The sequence below is a fragment of the Colossoma macropomum genome, unplaced genomic scaffold (genome assembly GCF_904425465.1).
Source record: "Colossoma macropomum unplaced genomic scaffold, Colossoma_macropomum, whole genome shotgun sequence".
NCBI lineage: Eukaryota > Metazoa > Chordata > Actinopteri > Characiformes > Serrasalmidae > Colossoma > Colossoma macropomum.
In genome coordinates, this window is record NW_023494802.1 from 37,615,506 (window position 1) to 37,640,857 (window position 25,352).

At 35.1% G+C, this 25,352-nt stretch overlaps 1 protein-coding gene across 4 annotated transcripts; it reads left to right on the forward strand.

Annotated features, from left to right (window-relative positions):
- The first annotated feature begins 12,508 nt into the window (after positions 1–12,508).
- LOC118823010 (NACHT, LRR and PYD domains-containing protein 3-like) lies at positions 12,509–21,949 on the forward strand. Of its 4 annotated transcripts, none has more exons than XM_036592372.1 (16): positions 12,509–12,590; positions 12,779–12,860; positions 14,283–14,366; positions 14,455–14,556; positions 14,777–14,881; positions 14,984–15,088; positions 15,273–15,374; positions 15,693–15,788; positions 16,206–16,263; positions 16,472–16,667; positions 16,883–18,668; positions 19,534–19,707; positions 20,030–20,203; positions 20,300–20,473; positions 20,633–20,806; positions 21,623–21,949. In XM_036592372.1, exons 2-16 carry the CDS (start codon positions 12,808–12,810, stop codon positions 21,633–21,635), a joined length of 3,396 nt encoding a protein of 1,131 aa, XP_036448265.1. In that variant the 5' UTR covers positions 12,509–12,590; positions 12,779–12,807; the 3' UTR covers positions 21,636–21,949. The 4 variants fall into 4 exon arrangements, with proteins under 4 accessions (XP_036448265.1, XP_036448267.1, XP_036448269.1 ...); XM_036592374.1 differs by having other exon boundaries at positions 16,475–16,667; XM_036592373.1 differs by lacking the exon at positions 12,509–12,590 and adding an exon at positions 12,615–12,671.
- Positions 21,950–25,352: the final 3,403 nt, after the last annotated feature.

The following is a 25,352-nucleotide window of genomic DNA, read 5'->3' on the forward strand; positions in this document are numbered from 1 at the left end:
TGAAAATCTACATATATCAATTGGACTAGCAAAGCTTTGATAGCACTAGAAACAAGTTGATAGTCTATAGAATATCTACTACACATCTACAGCTACAGACTGGACTATCCAAATAAAGTGAAAGCTTAAATGGACAAGTTGATAGTCTATAGAATATCTACTACACATCTACAACTACAAGCTGGACTATCCAAATAAAGTGAAAGCTTAAATGGACAAGTTGATAGTCTATAGACTATCTACTAAACGTCTACAGCTACAGACTGGATTATCCAAATAAAGTGAAAGCTTATAGTTGATAGAATATCTACCAAACATCTACAATCATACACTGGTTTGTCCAAATAAAGTGAAAGCTTAAATGCACTGTCAATATGAATTGCCTTAATCAGATCTACAGACTAGAAGTGGGAATCAATAAAGACCCTATGATATCACAATACCTAAATGAAATTCTTCCACTGTGATTGTGATACGCTACCTGTCAAGTTATGATTTATTTCTCCAAAAGAATACTTTGTTTTATCCACTGAGGTTTACATTTTATCTCATTCTATTTCTTTATTGAAGCAAAACAGAATTGTTAAGCAGAAAAAATCAAGCTAATGAAATGTTTATTAATAAACATTCCCGAGGACAAACAGCATTGTCTTGGGTTTGCTGTTTGTAATAAGTAAAATACTGCAGGACCCTCTAACACTTACTTTCCATTTTAACCTACATAAAACAGACCTTACTAAGGCAGGCAATAAAGAGATGGCAGAAAGGTACAAAGAAAATTTGTAAAATTGTGCGAACAGCTACATAGTATTGAAACAAAGGAATTACATTTGGTAGGTAATTATTTGTGACACTCTGGCATGACTGAACAGCAACAGCTCTACTGCAAAAAATTATATCTTGGTAAGTCAAATCATCTCATGTCTTGTCAGAAACACATTCTTATTTGTGGCACTTTTGTATGAATAAGACTCTCAAAATATTATTTTAAGACTTTTTTTTACTTTTTGGTCATTTAATCTACTAAGGGTTTCTTATTACATTAGCAGATAATTTAACTTCTTTAAAGTAGTATTTCTTATCTACATTATATACACAATCAATGAAATTCGTCTAGAATAGTGCGATCAGCAAAACAGATTTCTGCGATTGCTGCAGTATGCTTGATTGCATTCCTGGAGACATGGGCTTTTTTAAAGGCTTTGGACATTCTGTAGCCTTTTTTGCACCAATCTCAGGACATTTCTGTATCGTGTGATGACTTCCGAAATGTTGCTTGCTGAAAGGAAAAGAAAACAAAATACAAGTGACACTGTAGTAACATTAAGGAAGTAAGCAGTAGTTCAATAATTACTGGCACCTGTGATAAAGATGAATAAAACAAAGTTCATGAAAAATTCTTTGCAGTTATAATTAGCTCAATCTCACACTGAAAATAAGAGAAACATAAGAGAAATCTGTAAATCACTTTAGTCTATGAAAACAAAATGCTTACTTTAAATGAACAAAATACAAAACCACACATGCCACAATTATTGGCATCCCTAGAAATCCATATGAAAGAAATGTATCTAAAGCATGTTACAATCTATTCATAGTATTCGATTATGTCATTAAGAACACCCCATCACCATTTTGGTAGGCGACCTGTAACTCTGATCTGATAGAGCTCGTCTCGTTACCATTGCTGCATCTACAACCCTGCAGGTGGGTGATTCTATAACCAGCCACAGGAGCTGCTGGACTGTTGAGCGTCTCACTTGCTGATTTAACGCTGCATTCTAAAACCACACACTTTCTATCCTGTGTTACGACCCCTGGTCGTAATATACCTTTTGTGTGCCTTGTGCTGGCATTTTGTGTGTCCCCTTATGTGCAGGTACATGATTGGCCAGATGGGGGCGCACAAAGGTATAAGAGGTCGCCGAGCCACCATCTTGAGAGACGTTCAAGGTTCTTTCCCCTTTGAGCCGACCTGGAAGAACACCTGTTCAGACCAACCCAGCACACCACTCTTCACTTAACTTTGTGTATAAAGTTTGAAGGTTTGTGAAAGCTTTGTTAGATTTTGTGAATCTTGTGTGAACACTGTAAAAGTAGGGGACGGGTGCCATTTTGTTTTGGTTAACTGTTTTTTTTCCTGTTTTAAGGAAGGGAGTTAGAGTAGCCATATGTATTTTTGTTTCTTTTGATTTTAGTTTAGTTAGATTTGAAATTATTAGTTGTGTCTGTTTATTATTTTGGCAATTGCTTGTCTCTGAAGCCATCACCTCAACTTGTTTGATCTTTTGAAGAAAATAAACCTGTCACTTTCGTTTTTAAACAGTGTCCGGTGTCTGGTCTGGCAGCAGGTCTGGGGAGAGAACCCACTCTCATTCTCTGTTACCGCCTGACCCTAGACTGGGTCATAACACCTGTACCTACTAAACTGAAGAGTGCCCATCTGATGGTAAATATGCTATTTTTTTGCATACTCTTTAGTGTGCTAGTTTACAATTTGGGATACGGCAATAAAAACGCAGCAGGAAATCTCAGCCATTTCGATTCCAGCTTTCATTTGTTATCATTTGTTACAGAGCAAAATAAATCAAATAAAGTATATAACTTAAATATAAACACTCAAATATATTGGTTAATATGATTTAACATTTAGTTCACAGTGTCCCAAAAACAATCAGTTATGGGTTTGTGAAGTTGCCTACCAAAAAGGCTGTGGGGTGATTGTCTTATATCAGTGGAATATAATGAATAGTTCACTTGGTCTACTTTAGTGTTCAAGTCATCCATGACTTCCTGTTTCAATAGGTATAAATATGGAATGAGACAAAGACCAAATTCCTTTCATGAACAGTAATGAAATATTAGTACATGTTCATGAAAGGAATTTGTACTAATAAAATATTCGTGTGGTGACATTCATAAACCAGCCAATGGCTATAAAAAAATGGATACACACATGTAAATGCCCATTAACGCAGGAATTCAGAAGTTTAAAACAAACAGAACCACAGAAAACCTGCCTGGAAGAGAATACATGTTTATTTCAGCCCCCACACACACTGAGGAGTAGATACCACATCCATGCCAACAAGCTATACACTACTATAACTTTGGAACTGGGTTCTGTAGTCAAATGAGACAAAATAGAGCACTTTTTGGCAATAGAAACTCAACATGGGTGTGGTTATACACAGAAGAACCTAATCTCCACTGTATTCTCCAATCAAGCAACCATTTTATGAGATGATTCAGTGTTTTTATGTTGGCAAATGGAGATAGCAAAAAGTACTAAATGCACAAATGTTAATAATTGTGATATGGTTTTGTTAAAAAAGGTTTTGTTTTCTTAGACTAAATGTACTTCAAATAAAAGTTAGGTTTCTCTCATATTTTCATTCTGAGATTGAGCTAATTAACCACGAAGATATTTTTTCATGACACTTTTTCTATCTTTACCAAGGGTGCCAATAATTATAAGGCTAAGTGTAGGTACATCAACATAAAAGGAATTTAAAGCTCCATAACCTATTAACTGTCCACTCTTAACTCATATAGAAACCATATAGAAATGTGATGATACCGTATTGGTTTTATACTTTATACCAAAATGGGCATCATTCTTAAAAGCTCTTTTTTTACTACTTACCTGATGAACCACAACTACAAAAATTGAATATTATTTAAAAAAAAATCTGCGAAAAAGTATCTATCTAAACAAGACAAGTAAAAGTCCCTAATTTCAGCCCTTTTTACATGGAGTTCTAATAAAGCAGTTATTTATGTATGTAGCAATAGGCCTATTTTTGTTCCCTTAAACGATGGCTAGATAGGATTGCTAACAACTATTCAATGATGCTTGACATAGTGTTTTATAATAGGTTTGGCATTAGATATATTCTTTAAAAAACTTCATGGTAGACAGTTACATGTAGGGTGTTCTAAGGCACAGAAAAAAGATGGCAAAGGCGGTGCTGCAGCCTCAGTAACTACTCTAAACTGCTCTAGTTGTTATGAACTAGAACTATAAAACAATGAAAAGATCTTTCTACTCTAAAAAAAACTAACTTGTTGGTACATCAGCCACTGAGAAGAAAAAAGTGTATAAGCCAATAAGTCATCACTGTCTACTGCAGCTCCAATATTAACACATACTCACATTACCTAATCTGAGCAGGGCAGCCTCTGTTAAACTAAAGCTAAACTGCTATAGTTAAGCTAAACTATAAAAGCTAAACTGCTATAGTTAAGCTAAACTATAGCTAAACTGCTATAGGCTGAACAGGCAATAGGCAAATCTCATCTATTTCTAATTTTTAAGAAAGTTGTCCGCTTCACATGGTTACCAAATAAGCGAACACATTGCACAATTTTTAATCTATCACTCAGTAAATGTCAAACCACCTGTTGAACAAATGATAAATGTTTAATACTCAGTGCTGTTAACTAGGAGAGAGGAGCTGGACAGCATTAGCTTACTAGCATAGAGAGAGTGGTGCGGAGCAACCGCTGAAAGGACAGAAAGGCGGAATTAAACTTTTTCTGTTTGGATCTGCAGCCTGATAGGCTGCCTTAGCATTAGCTTAGTAAGCAGGCTACAGAATCAAACAGTGCCACCCATCACAGTACAGGCTTGATTCAGAAAAATGGTCTGTTGACACAAATTTAGAAGATTAAAATGTTTGATAGAGCAAAAGCCAAAATTTGAACCTGCTCCATGGTGTATGAGAGAAAGTTTAGTTAGTAGGCGAAACGTGCTGCATCACAGCATGGTTGTAGCTAACTGATGCTAAAATAAAACTCCTTTAGAGGACAGAGCCCCCCTTTAGAGGATAGCTTAAAGTCAAGTGTCTGATGCTTCTGTGGTGTGTGCAGAGAATGTGCAGCTTTGATATGAAGCTTTTTGCTGTGGCTGAGCTGCTATCATGCTTAGTATTTCTGAGGTTTTTCCTTTAACTGACTTTCCTCACATCTTCCGTGTGCGCCACCTATCGGTGAGCTCCCACACCACCAATCAGTGAGCCTACTAAAATATAAATGGATGCAATGTGTTCATTTCTCTGTTCAAACGTGTAATAGAAATTTAACACACCATAAATTGAAACATTATCATCATTTTTAAATATAAAGATAAAAAAAAGATCAATTATATAAAGATCATTTTCACAAACCACAGCATAGTATTACCATCATAACGCCCAACCCTATGTACTACATCAAACTCTTTTTCCAAATATTGAGGAAAATCTGTTTTTCTTTAAGATAAGCCAATTCAAAACTTATTAAGACCTTCAATTTGTAAATGTAATTTTATCTAAATTAAGACTTTTTAGGGACCTGCAGACACCTAATGAACGTATCTAGAATGGAAACTCATATTTGGCATTAGAATACAAAATTACACTAAATAACTAGGGTAAGCACTCACAGATACACTGCTGAACCCTCAATGTCTATATGTATATGAGTTGATCTTCTACATAGTTTCCATTCTCAAACTGGAGAAGTTCAGTTCCTTTAGCCGACCTTTCATTCTATTTTCTTGATGCTTTTTCCGCTTTTTGTCCTTCTTATGTTTCTTGCTCTTCTGCTGTCTTCATCAGTTGATGAGTTTGATTAGGACTCTGAATCAGACACTGAGCTTGTGTCAAAGCTGTGTTCTGAACTTGACTCAGAAGAAGACTTGCTTTGAGTTTAGAGTGTAGCTAGACTATAGGTCAGTTAATAACTGTTACTAATAACAAGCCCACAGTGATGCTCATATTGCTGATGAATGCAATATATGTTTCTCGTGTTTACACATTCACAAATGAATACTTGTGAATGTGTAAACATGAGAAAGCATTTCAAATCAACATCATGCCTTACTTTTTACTAATCTAGATCACTGTGTTGCAACAGTGTTGTTACAAACTAACCATAACATTAAAGACATTTGCTAGGCCCCACGTTTCATACATCAATAAGTAATGTATAAACCTACATTACTCCAAATCATAATAGCAGTCAGAAAAAGAGCAATGAAAAAAAGACAAAAGTTGACAGCAACACTTGATGTACAAAATGTTTGCGTGCTTATGTAGGATGTGTTCCTGCCTTACATCTAGTATAAATGTAATAAATGTATTTGTATTTATTTGCTTGCTGCCCAGATACATTTTTTTACATTTGGGTAAGGGAAATATTATGTAAATTTTCTTAAATTTTACTTCTTGATAAAACCCACAATATTTCAGCTTCACTGTGATTTGCTTCTATTACTGTGTAAAACACATCATATTGTACTGGAATTTTGTAACTAAAACAAAAATATATCAGTAAACAAAGATTACTATTATTATTACTACTACTATCACAGATTTGTTCACAGTGGTGGTAACAGGAACCAAACATACAAAGCTTTTAATGTCCCTAAAAGCTCCCTCAGAGAAGGTTGTAGCAGTTTCATGTATAAACACACTGCCTAATGCTTCAGACACAGTTTATGACACTTTTGAGAAGACTTTGGCCAAAACATATTCATGATGGAGAGCTACATGCAGGGTGTTAAAGGGCGAAATAACCCCAAAGAAAATATTTCTTCTCAGATTTACAAGTATTTTTACTTGTAATCTCAGATGTCATGTACATTCAGTGATGTTTTTTTTTTTTCATTTTTGAAAGCAAACGAAAAGACTACATTTGAGTTGTAGAAACTGCAACCCCTGGTTCCTGTCACCACACTTAAATGTAGAACAAGTTGGTAAGTTTAACTACATTGCACCTCATATAAAACATTTAAATCACTTTCTACATCTTAATAATTACATAATTAGGTTATGCAGAAATTTTTAAAAATCAGTGGGAGTTCCTCTTTAACTCCCTAGTGAATGGCCTACTGTGTTCAGAAAAGCAGCTGTTATTGTAAAACTGTGCTAGAAACTGATGAAGGTAACTAGTTTTGCCCTCGCTTTGCCAAATAAATCTTGCCATGTTAAAATGGCCATCCAGTAAAAATGCTGCAGCCACGCCACTGTAACATTAGAACATGAATGAATGAGACTTGCTATGTATCACAAGCGTTACTATGCATATTTACATTCATTGTATTGTCTAGCAAGATTTACTGAACGCAGTGCTGTGGACAATTTGCTGTGCATTAGCTACATATTAAAAGATGCCGTAATGCGTACATTAGATAGCGGAAATTCACTGTAACATTATATAACACTGTATAAGCACACTTATGATATGTTTGTTACACCGTTTTACTCTGAAAGGCTAGGTGTTGGCCCTGTTAGCATAAGAAAACTTTATCTGGCTGTTGCCGAGGTAAAGCTAAAGGCAGTTCCATACAGTCTGGTTGCCAACTGCGTTATTAGGCATATTTTTCAAGCTATTGCTTAAAATGCTATTGCTCAAAATAACTTACTCTTGTTTCGCTGTGTTGGTCCAGGGTCATCTTCCCCTCCCCCTGCCAGTGTTCGTGCTCTAGTGTTGTAGCTGTTAGCAGCAGCGCTGTCAGCGCCGGCACATGCACTTTTTGCCATCCCATCCAAAACGATTTACTGCAGAAATCAATAAACTGTTGAACCCCCGCTCCTAATGGATAAGTTACTTATTAATGTCAAACAAATAATCATAGTATCTGACATAACTACTCAACATTGACAGAAAGAATTTAAACTTACCACACCCATGTACGGATTATTACATTTGGTAAGTCATTATTCTAATTAAAATACAAAACATAGTCTAATAGAAATCAGTAGAGTAGTCCAAGACAGAGACATAAGTGTATATGTTTAGAGTGCTATTTTATTCCATTATGTATACTGTCATGCTACTATATACTGTGTCCTGTGTTCTGTCCTGCTGTAAAATAAGAATATCTAGTCTGACATCTATGTAGGGTCATGTCAGACAGGCAAACAGTCAGACTAATAGAGTTAATGGTTATAAATAGAGTAACATTTTAATTTAAATGTAGTAGCCACTTTTCTAAGTTAGTAATGAAAAAATAGTGTCAGGACTAATGGAGGTTAATGTTACTGTTCTGGTAACAGGAGTTGCAGGAGGAAACGGCGTGTATGTTCCAGGAGAGGTGTTAGAACAGGAAGAGTTTTTTCGAGGTCACATTCCAGTCTTTTCACCATGATGCAATTCATATACCGGAAAGTAGAACACAAGATATAATAAAGAAAGAAATAAAACAAATTGAAATGAAAAGCTGAATTAAAAAAAGGATTTAAACATTTGAGTTTATAACGAAGAAACCATATTCACTTCACCTATTTAGCATTTCCAGCTAAACCTGTATTGCTTATCTAACAGAAGCAGTACTAAAATGTGAACTAGTAAATGACTAAGTTTGAGTTAGGCAAACCCTCAAAAAAGCTGTGATAGTCATTTTCTGATTTAAAGTCGACCTGTCCTTTAGTTTTTACAGTGTATGTAGGGTGTCATTAAATGATACGTGAATGACGTGAATGTAAAAAAAATAACATATATGAAAATACTTTTCTGTAGATGTTTTAAGCAGGTAATATCGACTCAAATAATGTATGCACAGTGGCTGTCTATTCAGCTTTACATAAGGACTTGGAAAACAAGGGAATGTACACATACTATGATCAAAATATTGATACTTAGCATGTTATTTTTTTGTTTATTTGTAACATAGGTTTTCACAGGGGCTGACTATGAGACAGGTCGACATGCTACAAGACAGACTGTCAAAAAGCAGTGCAACACTATGCAGCATGTCCAAAAAATTTGTGAAATTTGTGTGAGAAGCCTGAAAAGATACAGGAAAGCAAGGGGCCAGAGAGTTGGTGGTGCTGACATTGTGATTCATTTCGACGAAAGCAAATTCTGTCACAAACGAAAGGTATGTTTAGTGTTTGGACAAGGTGTTTGTGCACTTTAGAGTTCATTCTGCTGCCACGACACTGCTAACTCCAGTGACGACAATCATAACTACTCATTCACAGATCGTGTGTGTTTACAATTAAGGGAATATGGAACACCTGAGCAACCAGAATCTCCTTAGTTCACCCAACATGTGAAAAAAAAAAACATTATGGTTCATTACCTGAACAGTGCATTAGTTAGACATAATTATAGACTATGACTTAAACAGGACAACACATCTTCTACATCATAAATGTACATATGGCATTTGTCCATGAATTTTAGTGTACAACTGTTAGTTTAACATATTGGAAGAAACAAAACATAAAATGTAAATTGATGACTTTTGCACTGGCCACATTTTAAATGTATGTTTCAGTAAATAAACAGTAATAGTGTATTAAAATGAATAAAAAGATATACTCAGTAGAGGATGTGTTAACTTTTGTAGTCTATAAACTATCAACTTGTCCATTTAAGCTTTCACTTTATTTGGATAGTCCAGTCTGTAGCTGTAGATGTTTAGTAGATAGTCTATAGACTATCAACTTGTCCATTTAAGCTTTCACCTTATTTGGATAGTCCAGTCTGTAGCTGTAGATGTGTAGTAGATATTCTATAGACTATCAACTTGTTTCTAGTGCTATCAAAGCTTTGCTAGTCCAACTGATATATGTAGAATTCAGTAAGTAGTCAGGTAATATGGTAGAAATGATCATTGTGACATTATGTATCACACATGAATAGAAACAGGGACCTACTTACATGTTTGTTGACAGTTGATATTTAGTTGAATGCCTACTGATATTTGGTTGATATTGCAACATAACTGTACCTAAATAAATATAAATGAATTGAGCAGTTGTTGATATGTACCCTGCAGTCTGTAGATACTTTGGTGACAGTCATATTAAAATTTCTTGCATTCTTAGTTGATAATGATGCGTCTGTTGAAACACAGATAAATATCTATTCACATGATGTTGAGAATCAATTGATAAACTGGTTGATAACTGTCAACTGACAGGTTGTTGACAGTCTGTAGATTGTTTGTTGATTGTTTGTAGAGTGTCTAAAAGCGGACTATCCAAACAAAGTGTTACCGCCTGTGTTTGTAAGGCAGCATGTTTAGCATATACACTTGTGAATGTTGTTCCATGAAATGTATTTTATGTGTATGAATTGCATTTACCTGATAAAAAAGCATTCACAATTTTAAGTATTTTCACTTTCCATTGACTTTTAAAAAGTCGCTTTACCTTTAAATCTTAGCCTCCTACAGCCCCACATGAAATCCTAAGCCAGACAAACCAGTTCAGCTCAGACTGACATTTTGTGTGTTGTAGTGTAATCTGAGCAGAGAACTGAACCCTATAGGCGTGTCCTCAAAGACATTTTGTATACTTTCGTTGATTTCAATAAGAACAATGCACTGACTTCAGACATTAGCATATGGCAATATGCCAAAATTTGACACCACTGTCCATTAATTAAGTTCATCGCGTCTTTCCTGACGCCAACAGGAAAGAGTCTGACAAAGTTGAGCAAGCTGCAGGTGAAACAAGTGACTGTAGTCAACTCAAATCTATAGCTATGCAATTCAGTTTGTAGGATTAAGAACAGTTCACATTTAAATACATTCAGTCTAACTTTAAATGACTATGAAGACAGTTCATTAAGAATCTGTTTTTTTTCTGCTTCCATCTGTGAAGAACAGCAATCACCAGGAGCGTTTGTTTACAGCTATTCATGTTTCTTACTCCCACTTATTCATCAAGGTTGTGTACTATCAAGTCTGATCGTGAATTAAGTGCATGCAAAGTTCACGTCTTTTTTTGCTTTTCATCGGTTTCATCTTTGGCTTATCTGTACAATCAAATTTCTGGTAGGAGTGCACATAAATGTGAGCATAATAGTTTAAATGCTTGGAGTTAATTAACCCAAACTATTATCAACTTCATCTATAATACCTATAATGTATATACTACATGCCCATTCGGATAAACAAATGTTCCATGGTCCATTTAAAGACATAAATACAAAAAATAAACAATGCAAAACAAAGCTAGAGCAGAAGTCTCTCATATACTGAAATAATACAGTATTTAAATATTTGAGGAAAATAATCACACTACATCATATGTTATGGTACCATTTCACATGCTATTTGTTCCAATTGTCAGAATTTTAACACTATACAATTTTGTCAGTAGCACAATCAATAGCTCAAGACCTGCTGAATGCTTTCGTTTTTTTGGCTTCCTACAGAAACATTTTATTGGCTCAATACAGAAACATCTGCCTGAAGGGCGTGCTTCATGGATATTTAAATGAGGTGCTGGTAGGCTGGTTCTTGATTTCATGTGCTAAAGCTGATTCATCACTTTGCTCAAATCTTTGCTTGCAATGATATGTTTCATGAATCAGATGCCACGTAGTTAGTATATCATTAAAGGTGGTCAAATCTGTGCTGTTTTTTACACAACACTGAATAAGTTTGAATAAATATATCTGCACCACAAACAGCCTACAACAAATAAGCAATATGTTTTTGACAGATACAATTGCATGTCCTGCAAAAGCCCCTAACTCTAGTCATCAGCTGCTTTCTCTGATTTTAAGACTTTCTACCATAAATTAAACACTGAATATTATACATGTCTGTATGCAGGAGGAAAGGAACTAAAATACAGTGTTATGGAGCTATTGTTATAAACATTAAACAAGATTAACAAAACATGGTCATGTTTAGCATAGAGTAATGAGGAGTGGGGTAGATTAATTAATAGCCTGAGAGGATATAAGGTTCTGCCCAGTAAAATACAAAATACATGTTGTTCCACATAATGCCAGGACAGAGTGAAAGGTGCCAGGTGTCTAAAATAGATGCTTGTGAATTCCAAGCACTGAGACACGTCCAGTACAAAATTTCCAGTCCAACAAGTAGTAACTATTTTTAGAACTTACATTAACATTAACTTCTGTAGCTTGCATTACTACAATGGGAAACTATGCAGAACTGCCTTACCTCTTTAACTAAAACAAATCAAAGCACCACCAGTTTCTGCTCTGGAATCATGAATTATGCACATATATTGATTAGCAGAAAGTAATTCTGTGCTTGAAAGTTAATAGCCGCATGATGCTATTAGAAATTTCAAGTGAACATGAACATTCAAGTGAAATTTCAAGTGAACATGACAAATGGTGGTCTCCAATAGTCAGACATTAGCATATGGCAATGTGCAAAAATTCCACTCCACTGTGTATTAATTAAGTTCATCAACAGACAAAACATACTCTGATGCCAACAGGAAAGAGTCTGGCAAAGTTGAGCCAGCTGCAGGAGGAGACAGTTCATGAGGAATCTTTTTCTTTTTTGCTTCCATCTGTGAAGAACAGATAAATGGTTGTCTCCAATAGTCAAGTTATTTTTCTGAATCTGTATGTGTGCAAGAAATCTGAAATTATGGATTAGAACTGAGAAGACCAATGCTAAGCACTATGTTAGCCCAGTTAATTCAGCTTTGCAGCATATCCGGTTTGTGTTATCTTTTGCCTTAACTACAGGTCTCCACCACCCATAAAACCCCGGGAGAGCAGGACAAACCAGTTTATAGTCGGAAAGTATTCAAACATAGGTTCAGACTCGCTCCATTTCGAGAGAGAGGACTATAAACAACATTAGGAGAAAAAGCACAGTGAGTATTTGCATCTGAAAGAAAGAAATCACTAGTATCTGTTAACATTGTAGGGTCTGGGGAAGATTCAGGTGGTAAAAAGTGTGTATAGGTTTTTAATTTGTATACGTTTATGAAGAATGATGTTATTTCCTCATTTCTAGACTATGCTCGTCACATAAATAGCTGGTGTTTTTGCATATTTACAGATTTGTTGTTGTCTACTTTTGCAAACGCAATGACCTCGTTGGTGAATGCGTCTGAAGAGGACATTCCTCACAAATTTAAGAGGTAACAGAAGTTATTGTGTGTACACTTGCAAAAGTGTGTGTCCAAAATTGCATCTGTTGACAGTGATTTCTTCTCAAACTTTCTTACATTTACAATACCTATAAACAAATGGGGATTTAAAAAAAATACACTGAGATTAAGGCTGTAGGCTGAAATGTAGTTGTCAATATATATTGTGCAAAAAGCAATTAAGTGAATACAGACAAAAGATTTAAAAAACAGACAGAAACAAATATGAATGCCATAAAAAATAACAAGAATTTTTGGGGTCCAAAAGTCTGAGGCCACTGTGAAAAACTTTTTTATATTAAATTATTTTTTTAATTTAAACATATAAATAAACAACAGAAAATTTCTGAAAAAAATTCCAGAAAAAAAAATCTAACAATGCAGTGTCACGAGAAGGTAAATGACGAAGAAATGTTCATGATGTTGGGCTATTTTCGAGGCCGTCATTTAAATTTAAGCACAAAGACGTTGACCTTTGTACAGAAGTTTTTTAGTCATATCTCTTCCATTGAAGCACATGCTCAGACAACTTAGGTGGAGTTGATTTGCTCATAAGAGGCTTTTGCCCAAACTGAGTTTATGGCAGCTCGTGTGTCATTAAAGCAAAAGAGGGACCTACTATACCAAATACTTAGAAATTCTGAAAGCACTTTAAGCTGTAATCGTCACAAAACGTGCTATATAAATAAAATTATTATTATTATTATTATTATTATTATTATTATTAATCTGACCAGCAATTAAAACCTCATCAAAACATCAAAGTTCTGGTACGAATTCTGCCCCCCCTCCCCCACGTCTTGTGAATTATCAGTAGTTCTTGCACAACTACAGGTATGATTATGCTAGTTTAGGGCCCTAAAACAGAAGATTAGAATGTTACATGTTAGTAACCTCATATTCATCCAAAACAACTAAAACAAATGTATGTAAAATTTATTATTTTTATGTTTTATATAGCTAAAACAGCCTGGGGTCAAATTAAACCTAAATAACACTGATGCGTACAAAATGTGTATATCATATCCTCATGTAAATTTTATGTTTACCTCGCTGTCCCTTTAAACGGGGAAAAATGGTTAAATATAAAGCAAAAAAATTATGTCAATCATGTATTTAGAGACATTAAACATAGAGCCCAAATAAGGCATACATGTACATTGTTCTTCAGTTTTTTACATTATTTGAAAGTGCTTGTTGCCCATTACATTGTGTGTAAATTTCGTGATCAATGGACTAAAGGAAAAGGTCTTGTTCCATTGACTTACATTAAAAGTATAGCATGAAAATATGTTTTCCATTATACATTAGCTGTTATTGTTATTTTTTATTTAAAACTCATTAATGTCATTCTGAAATATTGAGAAAAGAAAAAGATTATGGGAAAAATAATTGTCCACTGTTCTTTCTTAGTAAACTGAATGAGCTGTTCAAAGATGCCATAGATGAGGAACCAATGTGTGACCCCCACAACCACAGAGAAGACCCTGGTTTGAAGTAAAAAGTCTTAAAAGTAACAAGATGAACTTCTCAGTTGTTAACTGCTGTCATTTTTAAGCAATGTGTTTCCTCATTTTATTAACAGAAAGATTTCAGATTCATCTACACCCATCTGTGTGACTATGAGGGGTGAGTCTATGGATCACCCATGCAGCTTCAAAGAAAGAGATGCTCAGGTTGATCCAAGGTACATGTAGTCTTTATGTTCTAAATGAAAAAAATGGACTGTGTAAAATTAATTTAGACTGTAAAATGTAGGAAAGGCTAATAATGAATTGAGGCTATTGTTGCCAGTTTTCATTACGTCATGCTCACTGAACATAGCAATATTAACTTTCATCCACCGCTAGCTGCATTAGGATTTTTAGCAGTCCCTTACTGTCACTTTTAAGCATTGTGCTTTATAGTCTGATTCATAGACAGAGACCAGAATCCTATTTATCCATGAGGAGTGAGCTATCTGTGGATGAAGAAGACAACCTTGAAGAGGAAAACACTTTCACTAACCTGAGGTAAAAAATATGTACACTAAGATTACACTGATAACCTAAGGAGAACTCCATAGTTGTTACCTACAGTCCCTTTCACACCATGTTGTCTGGTCTGGTTCACAGAAAGAGATCAGATTCATCTACACCCATTAGTTTATCTATGAGGAGTGAACAGTCTATGGATATTCCATTCAACTTCAGAGAAAGAGATTCTCATATTAACCTGAGGTAACTGATAGAGGATTTCATTAAAATAAAAACAATTAACTTTATTTTTGAATTCTTAAACCATTTGGTGTTAATATGGCCATGAATCAATGCACGTTAGTTGTGTCAGTGACCACGAGCATTATTAACCTTTCATTGCAAATTAGCTTTTTTTTAAACTGTTTTTACACACTGTTTATCATAGATGGATTAACAGAGAGAGACCCGAGTCACATTTATCCATGATGAGCGAACAATTCATTGAAGATTCAGACAGTTACAGAGGAGACACCACTGCTGACTTGAGGTAAAAATAGCTTAGATTAAGTACAGTACTTTGCAAGAGTCAGAGACCACCATTAACCTGTTTAATTTCCAGTCAAAACTGGAGGACAAGTCACAATGCTATGGGTCTGAAAGGATGTGTACTGATCAGGAAGCCTAACTTTAGAGATGGGGAAAAAGTATTCCTGTAAAATTCATTGAAGAACACACCAAATAATGGAAAAAAATCCTGACTTTGAACATATCTGAGGCTGTTTTGCTTCTTCTATGTCTGTTGAATGGGATTGTACATCTTTTACATCCTGATTAATCATATTTATTCCTGCTTATGTGTTTCCAGTCTAAGTCAAAAAAAGAGATTAACATTCAGTCGTGCATCTATGATGAGTGGTCACTCTATGGACTATTCAAACAGAGACCCTGAAAGTGATTCAAGGTAAAAGCAATTTAGAAACATTTAACAAAATGAAATGTTTCCTCATGACACTTCTGTTATATCACATAATAATCACTTATATTAACAAGGGAAACCATTTTCCATGCTTGATGCAGTACTTTTTACCAAAAAATACTGACAATGTACTTGTGTAAATGGTTATAATATTTCATTGCTTAAAGCATAGACTTTCAATGGACTCTTGTGCGTTTTGCTGAATTACATGCTAAACTAGCAAAGCACTGACTAGTATAATATTTATATAATTTAATACTTATAAATAAAAATATAATATTGTCATATTGTCACAATGACTCTAAAGGAAGACTGAATATGTAAAAATCAAACTATATATTTAAACATATATTTTGTATTTATGTATAAATACCTCATATCAGTTAATTTGTATGCTCATAGTATCCAACTGAAGAGGTCAGCAGTTTCCAGAGTCAAGAGTATTGATTCCATTTTCAAGGTTTGTATGCATGATATCAAACAAAAACAAGATCATTTTCATTTTAATGTTACTGTTTAATGCTGTAAAATATTCACTAGTTTGATTCTGTGCTGGTGCTTTATGTTTATGTTTAATCATAATAGTTTGTACAGTACTAGCAGTACAACAGTTCCTGAATATTATAGTTATTGAATGTATGTTACGTTTGTCACTAATCCATGATCAGAAGGTTGAGCTAAGAGTCATCTCTCTGGTGAAGAATGAGCTCAAGCGGTTCAGGAACCTGCTGAGTCCAGATTGCTCTGAGCGACAGATGAAGGAAGATGAGGATCAGAGTGATGTCAGAGAAGGAGCACTGAAGATCACACTGCATGTCCTGAAGAAAATGGAACAGATAAACCTGGCTACTATTCTACAAGCGAGTAAGAATCTTGAGTCACATGGTTCATTTCTTAAAGATGACAGTTGGCCTCAGTATTCAAGTAAATGTGAACATGTATGAAGCTGCTCATAGACATTGTGAATTTGTACCTTTAAAATGTTGATTAGTGAAAATATACAAATAAATCACATGCAGCCCAAAAGAATGATGTGTTGACAAATCTTGCAAATGCAGAAATCTAATTTTTCTTTGCAGAAATGGCACCTTTTTATCAGCGAAAACTGAAGTCAAAACTTAAAAAGACATTTCAGAGCATTAAAGAGGGAACTGCAAAGCAACAAAATTCAACACTGAATGAGATCTACACAGAGCTCTATATCACTGAGGATGGGTATGGAGAAGACAATAATGAACATGAAATGAAGCAGATTGAGGAGATATCCAGGAAAAGAGTAACACAAGAAGCAGCTATAAGATTGAATGCCATCTTTAGCCCCTTACCTGGTCAAGATAAGCCGATCAGAACTGTACTGACTAAAGGAGTTGCAGGAATTGGAAAAACAGTCTCAGTGCAGAAGTTCATTCTGGACTGGTCAGAAGGAAAAGCAAATCAGGATGTCCACTTCATATTTCCACTTCCTTTTAGGGAATTAAATTTATTCAAAGGGAAAACATTTAGTCTGAAGGATCTTCTTCATCAATTTTTCTCCGAAATGGCTGAGTTGGCATTAATAGGCTGTGATTCCTATAAAGTCTTGCTCATCTTTGATGGTCTGGATGAGTGTCGGCTTCCTCTAGATTTCCAAAACAATGAAAGAGTGTGTGACATTACAAAGAGAAGCTCAGTGGATGTGCTGCTAACAAACCTCATCAGTGGGAATCTGCTTCCTTCTGCTCTTCTCTGGATAACCTCTCGACCAGCAGCATGTGGTCAGATCCCTCCTGAATGTGTTGACCTGGTAACAGAGGTACGAGGGTTCAATGACATTCAGAAGGAAGACTACTTCAGGAAAAGGATCAGTGACCGGAGCCTGGCCAACAGAATCATCACACACATAAAGTCATCAAGATGCCTCTACATCATGTGCCACATACCGGTCTTTTGTTGGATTGCAGCCACTGTTCTAGAGAGAATGCTGAGTCAAGCAAAGAAGCAAGAGATCCCCAAGACTCTGACTCAAATGTTCACACATTTCCTGATCTTTGAAACCACCCAGTGGAGTCAGAAATATCATGGAACACTGAAACCTGATTCAGATCAAATTAAAGAGAATATTCTGGCATTGGGAAAACTTGCTTTTCAACAGCTGGAAAAAGGCAACTTGATGTTTTATGAGGAAGATCTGAGAGAGTGTGGCATTGATGTCAGAGAAGTGACAGTGTACTCAGGAGTGTGTACACAAATCTTCAGAGAGGAGTTGGGGCTGCAACTGGGGAAGATATACAGTTTTGTGCATCTGAGTGTTCAGGAGTTTCTTGCTGCCTTATACGTGTTCATGTTATTCATCACCAGTAGCAGGAAAGAGTTTGAAAAACAATTTCCTGGATTTGTTACTTCCATTCACAAGCCAACAATGTCTGATTTTCTCAAGAGTGCAGTGGACAAGACCTTACAAAGTGAGAATGGACACCTGGACCTTTTCCTCCGTTTCCTTCTGGGTCTCTCACTGGAGTCCAACCAGACTCTCTTGCAAAGCCTGCTGATACAGACAGGAAGCAGCACGCACCAAGATGAAACAGTTAAATACATCAAGAGAATGATCAAGGAAACCCCATTTCCAGAGAAATCTGTTAATCTGTTCCACTGTCTGAATGAACTGAAGGACCATTCCCTAGTGCAAGAAGTCCAAATGTACTTGAATAAAAGTGGTAAAAATCATCTTACCACAGTCAGCCTGTCTCCAGCTCAGTGGTCAGCTTTGGTTTTTGTGTTGCTGAACTCAGAAGATGAGCTGGAGGAATTCAACCTTAGTTATTATGATCCATCAGAGGAATGTTTCCTGAAACTGCTTCCGGTGGTCAAAGCGTCCAGGAAGGCAATGTGAGTATATGAAAAAATATTTTATTTTCATAAAACTCCGAAAATAAGTTCATATTAGAATAGAAAACTTAGATAAGAGACATTTGAAATGCATGGATGTACCAGAAGATAATTCAGAGTGTATTGTTAATAAAATTAAATACCATTATATTTTTTCCAAATATATTACAGTATGAAATGATAATTAAGTTATGATTAAAGTTAATGAACCCATGCTTTCTCCATGCTAATGTAACGTCTTGTACTGTAAATATGGTTGGTTGGACTGTTTGCACTGTTTACATTTTTGTAAATTACAGTAAAGGCCATATTCATATTTCAAACATTAAATAGATGCTACCCGTATTTCCAGACAGGAAATGTCATATATATTAAATTTTCTACATGCATCAGCAAATAACAACATATATCAATATTACAGGATAGTGGTACAGACAATATATTCCCCAGACCTCCTTTGCACTTGACCAATGCAATTTCAGGTATTCCATGGCAACTGACAGAATGCCAAAGCACACCTGATTTTTCATGTCAGTTAACAATCAAGATCTGACACTGAAAACTGTGCAGAGCAGAATCACTACACTATTTTTGGCTAAACTTCTGACAAAATCAGTAAAATAGATACTGCATTTCAGTGTGGAGAAAATGCAAGAATGCCAGATCCACAAACACAAGCCTTTTTTTCTCTGAGAGCTTTAATAAATAATATTACTTATAATAATTAATTTTATATAACTATGTAAATTATATAATTATTAATATTTTATACATGTCTTAGGTGATATTTACTTGTTGCAATTAATCATGCAGGTTGTTCAATAGTGTCATTATCTTGTCTAACATTTTAATATTTCTTTGACAGCCTGAATGGTTGTAATCTCACAGAGAAAAGCTGTGCAGGTCTGGCGTCAGTTCTCAGCTCAAACTCCTCAAATCTGAAAGAACTAGACCTGAGTACAAATAATCTGCAGGATTCAGGAGTGAAGCTGCTCTCATCAGGACTGGAGAATCCACACTGCAAACTAGAGATATTGAGGTAAGACTATATTTTTTACACATTATGTTCACAAGCATTGTGGAACAATATGCTGGTCAGCGATTATGTCTAGTCCTGGATTTGATTTTTGTGTTCAATGGAGGATCTCTATTCAGAAACCAATGTAGTTCAGCACCAGGCTAAATCCCTGTCTGTGAAATGGACCCAATAAGAATAGTTCACTTTTTAAAAATCTTAAGTAAATTTTTCAATTAAGTAGCACAGTATAAGCAAATGTTTAGCATGTATATGTAAGAGAGAATCTGAGATGTGTAAGTTTCTTGTTTGAGTTGAAAATGTTCTGCTTTTGTTTCTTTCCCAGGCTTTGTGGCTGTAGGCTCACAGAGAAGAGCTGTTTAACTCTGAGTTTCACTCTCAGCTCAGACACATCAAGTCTAAAAGAGCTAAACTTGGACAATAATAATCTGCAGGATTTAGGAGTGGAGCTGCTGTGTGAAGGACTGCAGAATCCACACTGTAAACTGGAAAAACTGGGGTGAGATCATGACTCTCATCGTCTTTGTGCAACTACACACACACAGAGTACTTGTACAAACAATTTGACTAATATATCCATGCCTTCTCTCTATAGGCTGTGCAACTGCAACATAACACATGAAGGCTGTGTTGTTCTGGCTCCAGCTCTGAAATCAAACCCCTCACACCTGAGAGAGCTGAATCTGGGGATGAATCAAATAGGAGATGCTGGAATTAAGATGCTCTCTATTCTACTGGAGGATCCACACTGTAAACTGGAGAAACTAGAGTCAGTAGTGCTTGTTGTCCACACTAAACTGCTTGTGCTGACAGAGACCCACTTTTTGTATCAGCGAAATGTCACACTGTCATGTTAAATTTTCATATATTTGTAACAAATTATTTTACTGCATTTTGTTTTCTGAAATAGTATGCATTCTCTTTACAGGCTATTTAACTGCAATATTACAGAAGAAGGCTGTACTGCTCTGGCTTCAGCTTTGAAATCAAATCCCTCTCACCTGAGAGAGTTGGACCTGGACCACAATAATCCTGGAGAGTCAGGAGTGAAGCTACTCTCTGCTCTACTGGAGGATCCACACTACAAACTGAAGAAACTAGAGTAAAGTTCATTAAATAAAGTTTCATTAATTAATTAATTGTTTCACTTACACAACCACTAACTTGCCATTGAATGTTATGTTGAAGGCTATGTAAGACAAAATAGTAATTTTTATATTTATCACTTAACCATGATCACATTGCATATAAAAGCTCAGAACACATGTGTATGATTGTAGTAGATAGTACATTAACCTACCTTAATTTCTTGATGCTAAACAGGATGCATTTTGCTCATGTCTGTTGTGTTAACTGTCATAAGTCAAAAGTTTTTTTTTGTTTTTCTCTATTATTTATATATAATTGCACAGTTTCATGATTAATTGCATTGACAGCTACAGAATTCATGATTTATTCACAGTTACATTAATATACATTCTGCACTGACATGCTTGAGTCTGCATGTTCATCTTTTTTATTTTAATTTGATGTCAGCCAAAAAAAAAACAAAAAACACAAAAACCATAGAAACATATATAAAAGTTTATATTCTGTTTGGACCCATTATAATAATGGATTCTCTAAACTGTGTAATTACATGTTAACAATGCATGTAACAACAATGGCAAACAAGCTTGTGATAAACTATTATAGATGGATTACAGTGTAACTTATACAAATAGACAAGTATCAACTTCAGTTTTTATTCATGTAATTTCACAAGTGCATTTTGATAGTTGCAACAGCTAATTTTGTTTTTTGTAATTATGCATTTCCAACTTTCCAAGACTTTTCTGATTGTAACAGGAGATGTAATTGTCGACATTATGAGTAATACTTACACTGCTGATTGTTTTCTTTATTCTCTGCTTTACAGCTTCTACACCTGATCTTGTATGAGCCTCAAGGAAAGGGTCATGCAGCTGCCTAGAGATGTAACCCACCAACTATCCAGGAATACAACCGATTTTCAATTTAAATTTTAGAAATTTAGCATTTGTATTGCATGTGGAATTATTCATTGATTGTGATCAGTTATCCCCTTAAATGCAATGGGCCCACTGGTGGACCTAAAGATTTATTACACACTTCTATAACCTAAGAATAGCTTAACCAGTTTGCACTGAAGTCCATGTAGTTACTGAATAATAAGTATGTAATAAGACATTAAAGGGTTAAACAAAAAAGTTGTACCAAGACAAAAATTTGGAAACCATTATTTTGAATGGATTTGGGTGTGACATTCTGGACAACATCTGCCAGCGCTTAGCGACTCAGAGCACTGTTCAATTACTCAGTGTGTCATAGTGCGCCATGCAGCATTTTACCATAACCAGATTAAATTAAAGCTATAGTACATTACATGTGGCTTGAAATGCACACAGAGAAAGGCAACCAGTCATTTAGGTAATCAGATAAATGAAATGGTAAGTTTCAGATGTTCAGCTTGTATATTTCAGCTTGAAAATAGCTGGTTTGTGAAGAGGTAGTTAACTGATGCCAAGCATGATCTGTGATGTTGAAAGCTTTATTTCATTACATTTTTAGGAGTAGAGTTGAACCTGATGATTATTGGTTCTCCCTGCCAGCCATTCTATTGCAGAGCGCTGCTGCATGACACTATGTGACGCTATGCTATGCAGAGCAGCACGTCCAGTATGCATATTTTAGGAAAGCCTCAACCTAAAACAAGTGGACATAGTATTTTAGCTGTGCATTTTGATGGATGAAACTCAAAAAGGTCAAAGTCACTTGCATTTAATGATGCTATTCTTGCTAAAGCTGACATAATCCATTTTATCTGAAGATTGTAGGAAAATGAAGAATGATTCTTACATTCTTAAAGAATGTTTCTTGGGTAATACTGTTGTTTTATGCATAAAAAATAAGTGCTATTAAAGCAATAGTTCTACCAAAAAGGTTTGATGTGAAAAAAAGTGAAAGCAGTCCCCTGTTAGCAGAAAAAAATGTTTAAAAAGAAAAATGTGAATGGTCAGCTTGCTTTAATCCTTTGATACACCAGTTAACATTTTTGGTTTATTCTTTTTAAGCACTAGCTCAGCAGAGAAAGAAAACAATTACTTGTTGATGACCTGTTGCACACAGTGAAACCCCTTGCACTTGCATTGGTGCATTTTCTTCTTTCTTTATGTCCCAGAGCTACAACCACATTTAATTGTTCAGTGAATATTACTCATTAAGTGGCATTAACTGAAATCAGTCTTTATAGTCCTGTGGACTAAATTTGTGCCATTCAAGACTTTCTACATTATGTGATTGAGCTTTCAAACAAGAAAAAGAAACTCATTATATTTTTCAAATATAATTAATTAATATATATATATATCAATAATTAAAAATGCAGATCATACCGGATCTGTTAAGAGATTGCTAAGAGCTGTAACATGTGTTTTGCCTGTAATATGGCACAAGAAATGCAGTAAGAAAGGTTCTTATTGAATTAGTTGATGCTCTTGTTCCTGTGTACTTTCATCTGCATTGCAGTATTTAAAATTGCCATTTGTTTAACAGTTAGGTCTATTGTCCACAGATGGTAGTGATGTGTTATTAAGATATGCTTGTTTTTCATTTTAAATCAGATTAAATTCACTGAACTAAGCCTTTTTTTAAAAAGTGTAATTATGTTCAATAGATGATAATGATGCAAAAGTAAGGCATGATTCGTTTCTACTTAAAGTCTATCAGTAGTTGTGGAATATTTTATATATCTAAGTATTAATTCTAAATTATGCTGACTGCCTAAAGAAAATGTTAGCATACACAAATACACACAATAAATGGACCAAGGTCTGAACAACAGAGTGGTGTGTATGATGATTTCTGATGGTGAAAGAATATATAAATATTCTGCATGTATTTACATGTAATTACATAGTACCATTTAAGCTATTAGTCAGTATGTATACTTTACATGACCAGAAAGGGCATATAATATATATATATATATATATATATCTATATATATATATATATATATATATATATATATATGTGTGTGTGTGTGTGTATCCATATGGACAGAATGTAGTAAACAGTTCTGGAAAGAAACCTGCTGCACCACAACTTTATATTGGCTGAATGGGCTGTAGGCAGTCAGGGTACAACAGCTACATACACACATTTTCCCTGTGATAGTAGTTACCTTTATACATTATCAATGAAAAATGTTGACATTTGTTACAAACTATTTTATGTGCTATATATTGCATCACTTGGTTTCTCATTTTAACACCCTTTTTTCTTTATATGTGTAAAGATAACAGAATCATATACTACAGTTTATATATTTCAGTTTCAGTTCAGACATTACATCTGAGGATTGCTGACATGAAAGAATGTGCTTTGCAAATTCACACAATTATCAAAGAGTGCTCTCCATCTGGTGGCAGGGTTGTCATGATGAACTGACTTTGTGTGGCTAATGTTTTGTTTGTTTTAGTTTGCACAGGTGATAAAGTGTTGTGAGAAGTGCTTTTGCTGTTTTGAGAACTGTATATAGAATGCTGAGAATGAGATTAGTGTTTCAAGAAATGCATGTAAACAATTGAGAAAAAATGTACATAACAAAACTTATTCAACTGGAATAGTCAGTGACAAAAGCATCATAAATAATCAGTGAGTAGGTGTTTGTGTGAAAGCAAAGTTCCTGTCTGCTGGCATTCTTTAATGTTTGTTTAATAATCTTGCAGTTACTACACTTACATACATCTTGTGTCACATACAAGCTTAACTCACTGAAATTAACTGCCAACGTCAAAGCATACAGGCCCAGTGTTGACTTCTGCTGGCAAAGAGTTACTCATTAAGTGGCATTAACTAAAATCAGTCTTTATAGTCCTGTGGACTAAATTTGTGCCATTCAAGACTTTCTACATTATGTGATTGAGCTTTCAAACAAGAAAAAGGAACTCATTCTCCACTCCTGTTCTTGATTTCTTGAAGAAAAGGAGTGGAGACTTTGTCAAGTAGAGAAGAAGTTTTTAATGTGCGCAGTCTTGTACCAAGCAAGTCTAACTAAGCTTACAATAAGATAGACTTAAATAGTCAACCATGTAAACCACAACTTCTTGTGGTCCTTTTGTGTAAATGACCCAGAACCCACCTACTTGATGGGTGACTGCCTCTACCTTTGTAATTACAATAGAGGTGTTGAGGCCTACCCAGGAATTTAAAGTCTCCCCCATCTAGGAGCCAGGATGTCTCAGAGATATCCCTACAACAAATGGCATTGCTAGATTTGGGAGCTATAGATACCAGATATAGACCAGATATAGACCAGATGCAACATAGGCTAACCATTGAAGGTCATTATATGTATATCACCCAAGAGAGACATACAAAATGCAAAGAAGGTTCAAGAGAAGTTACAAAGTTAATAAAAGCAAATAAAGGAAAATAATATTTAACACCAGTTTGGAAAAATACTTAAAAGGGCAAGTGTCCTCTTAAGCAGAGTGACTGGTTCAACTAGCACTAGCTAGTTGAAAAAAGTATGTGTGTGTGGGTGTGTGAGAGAGAGAGAGCGAGAGAGAGAGAGAGAGAGAGTGGTAAGAACAAGTGTGCTACACCTCCTCTTTAGGTTCTTT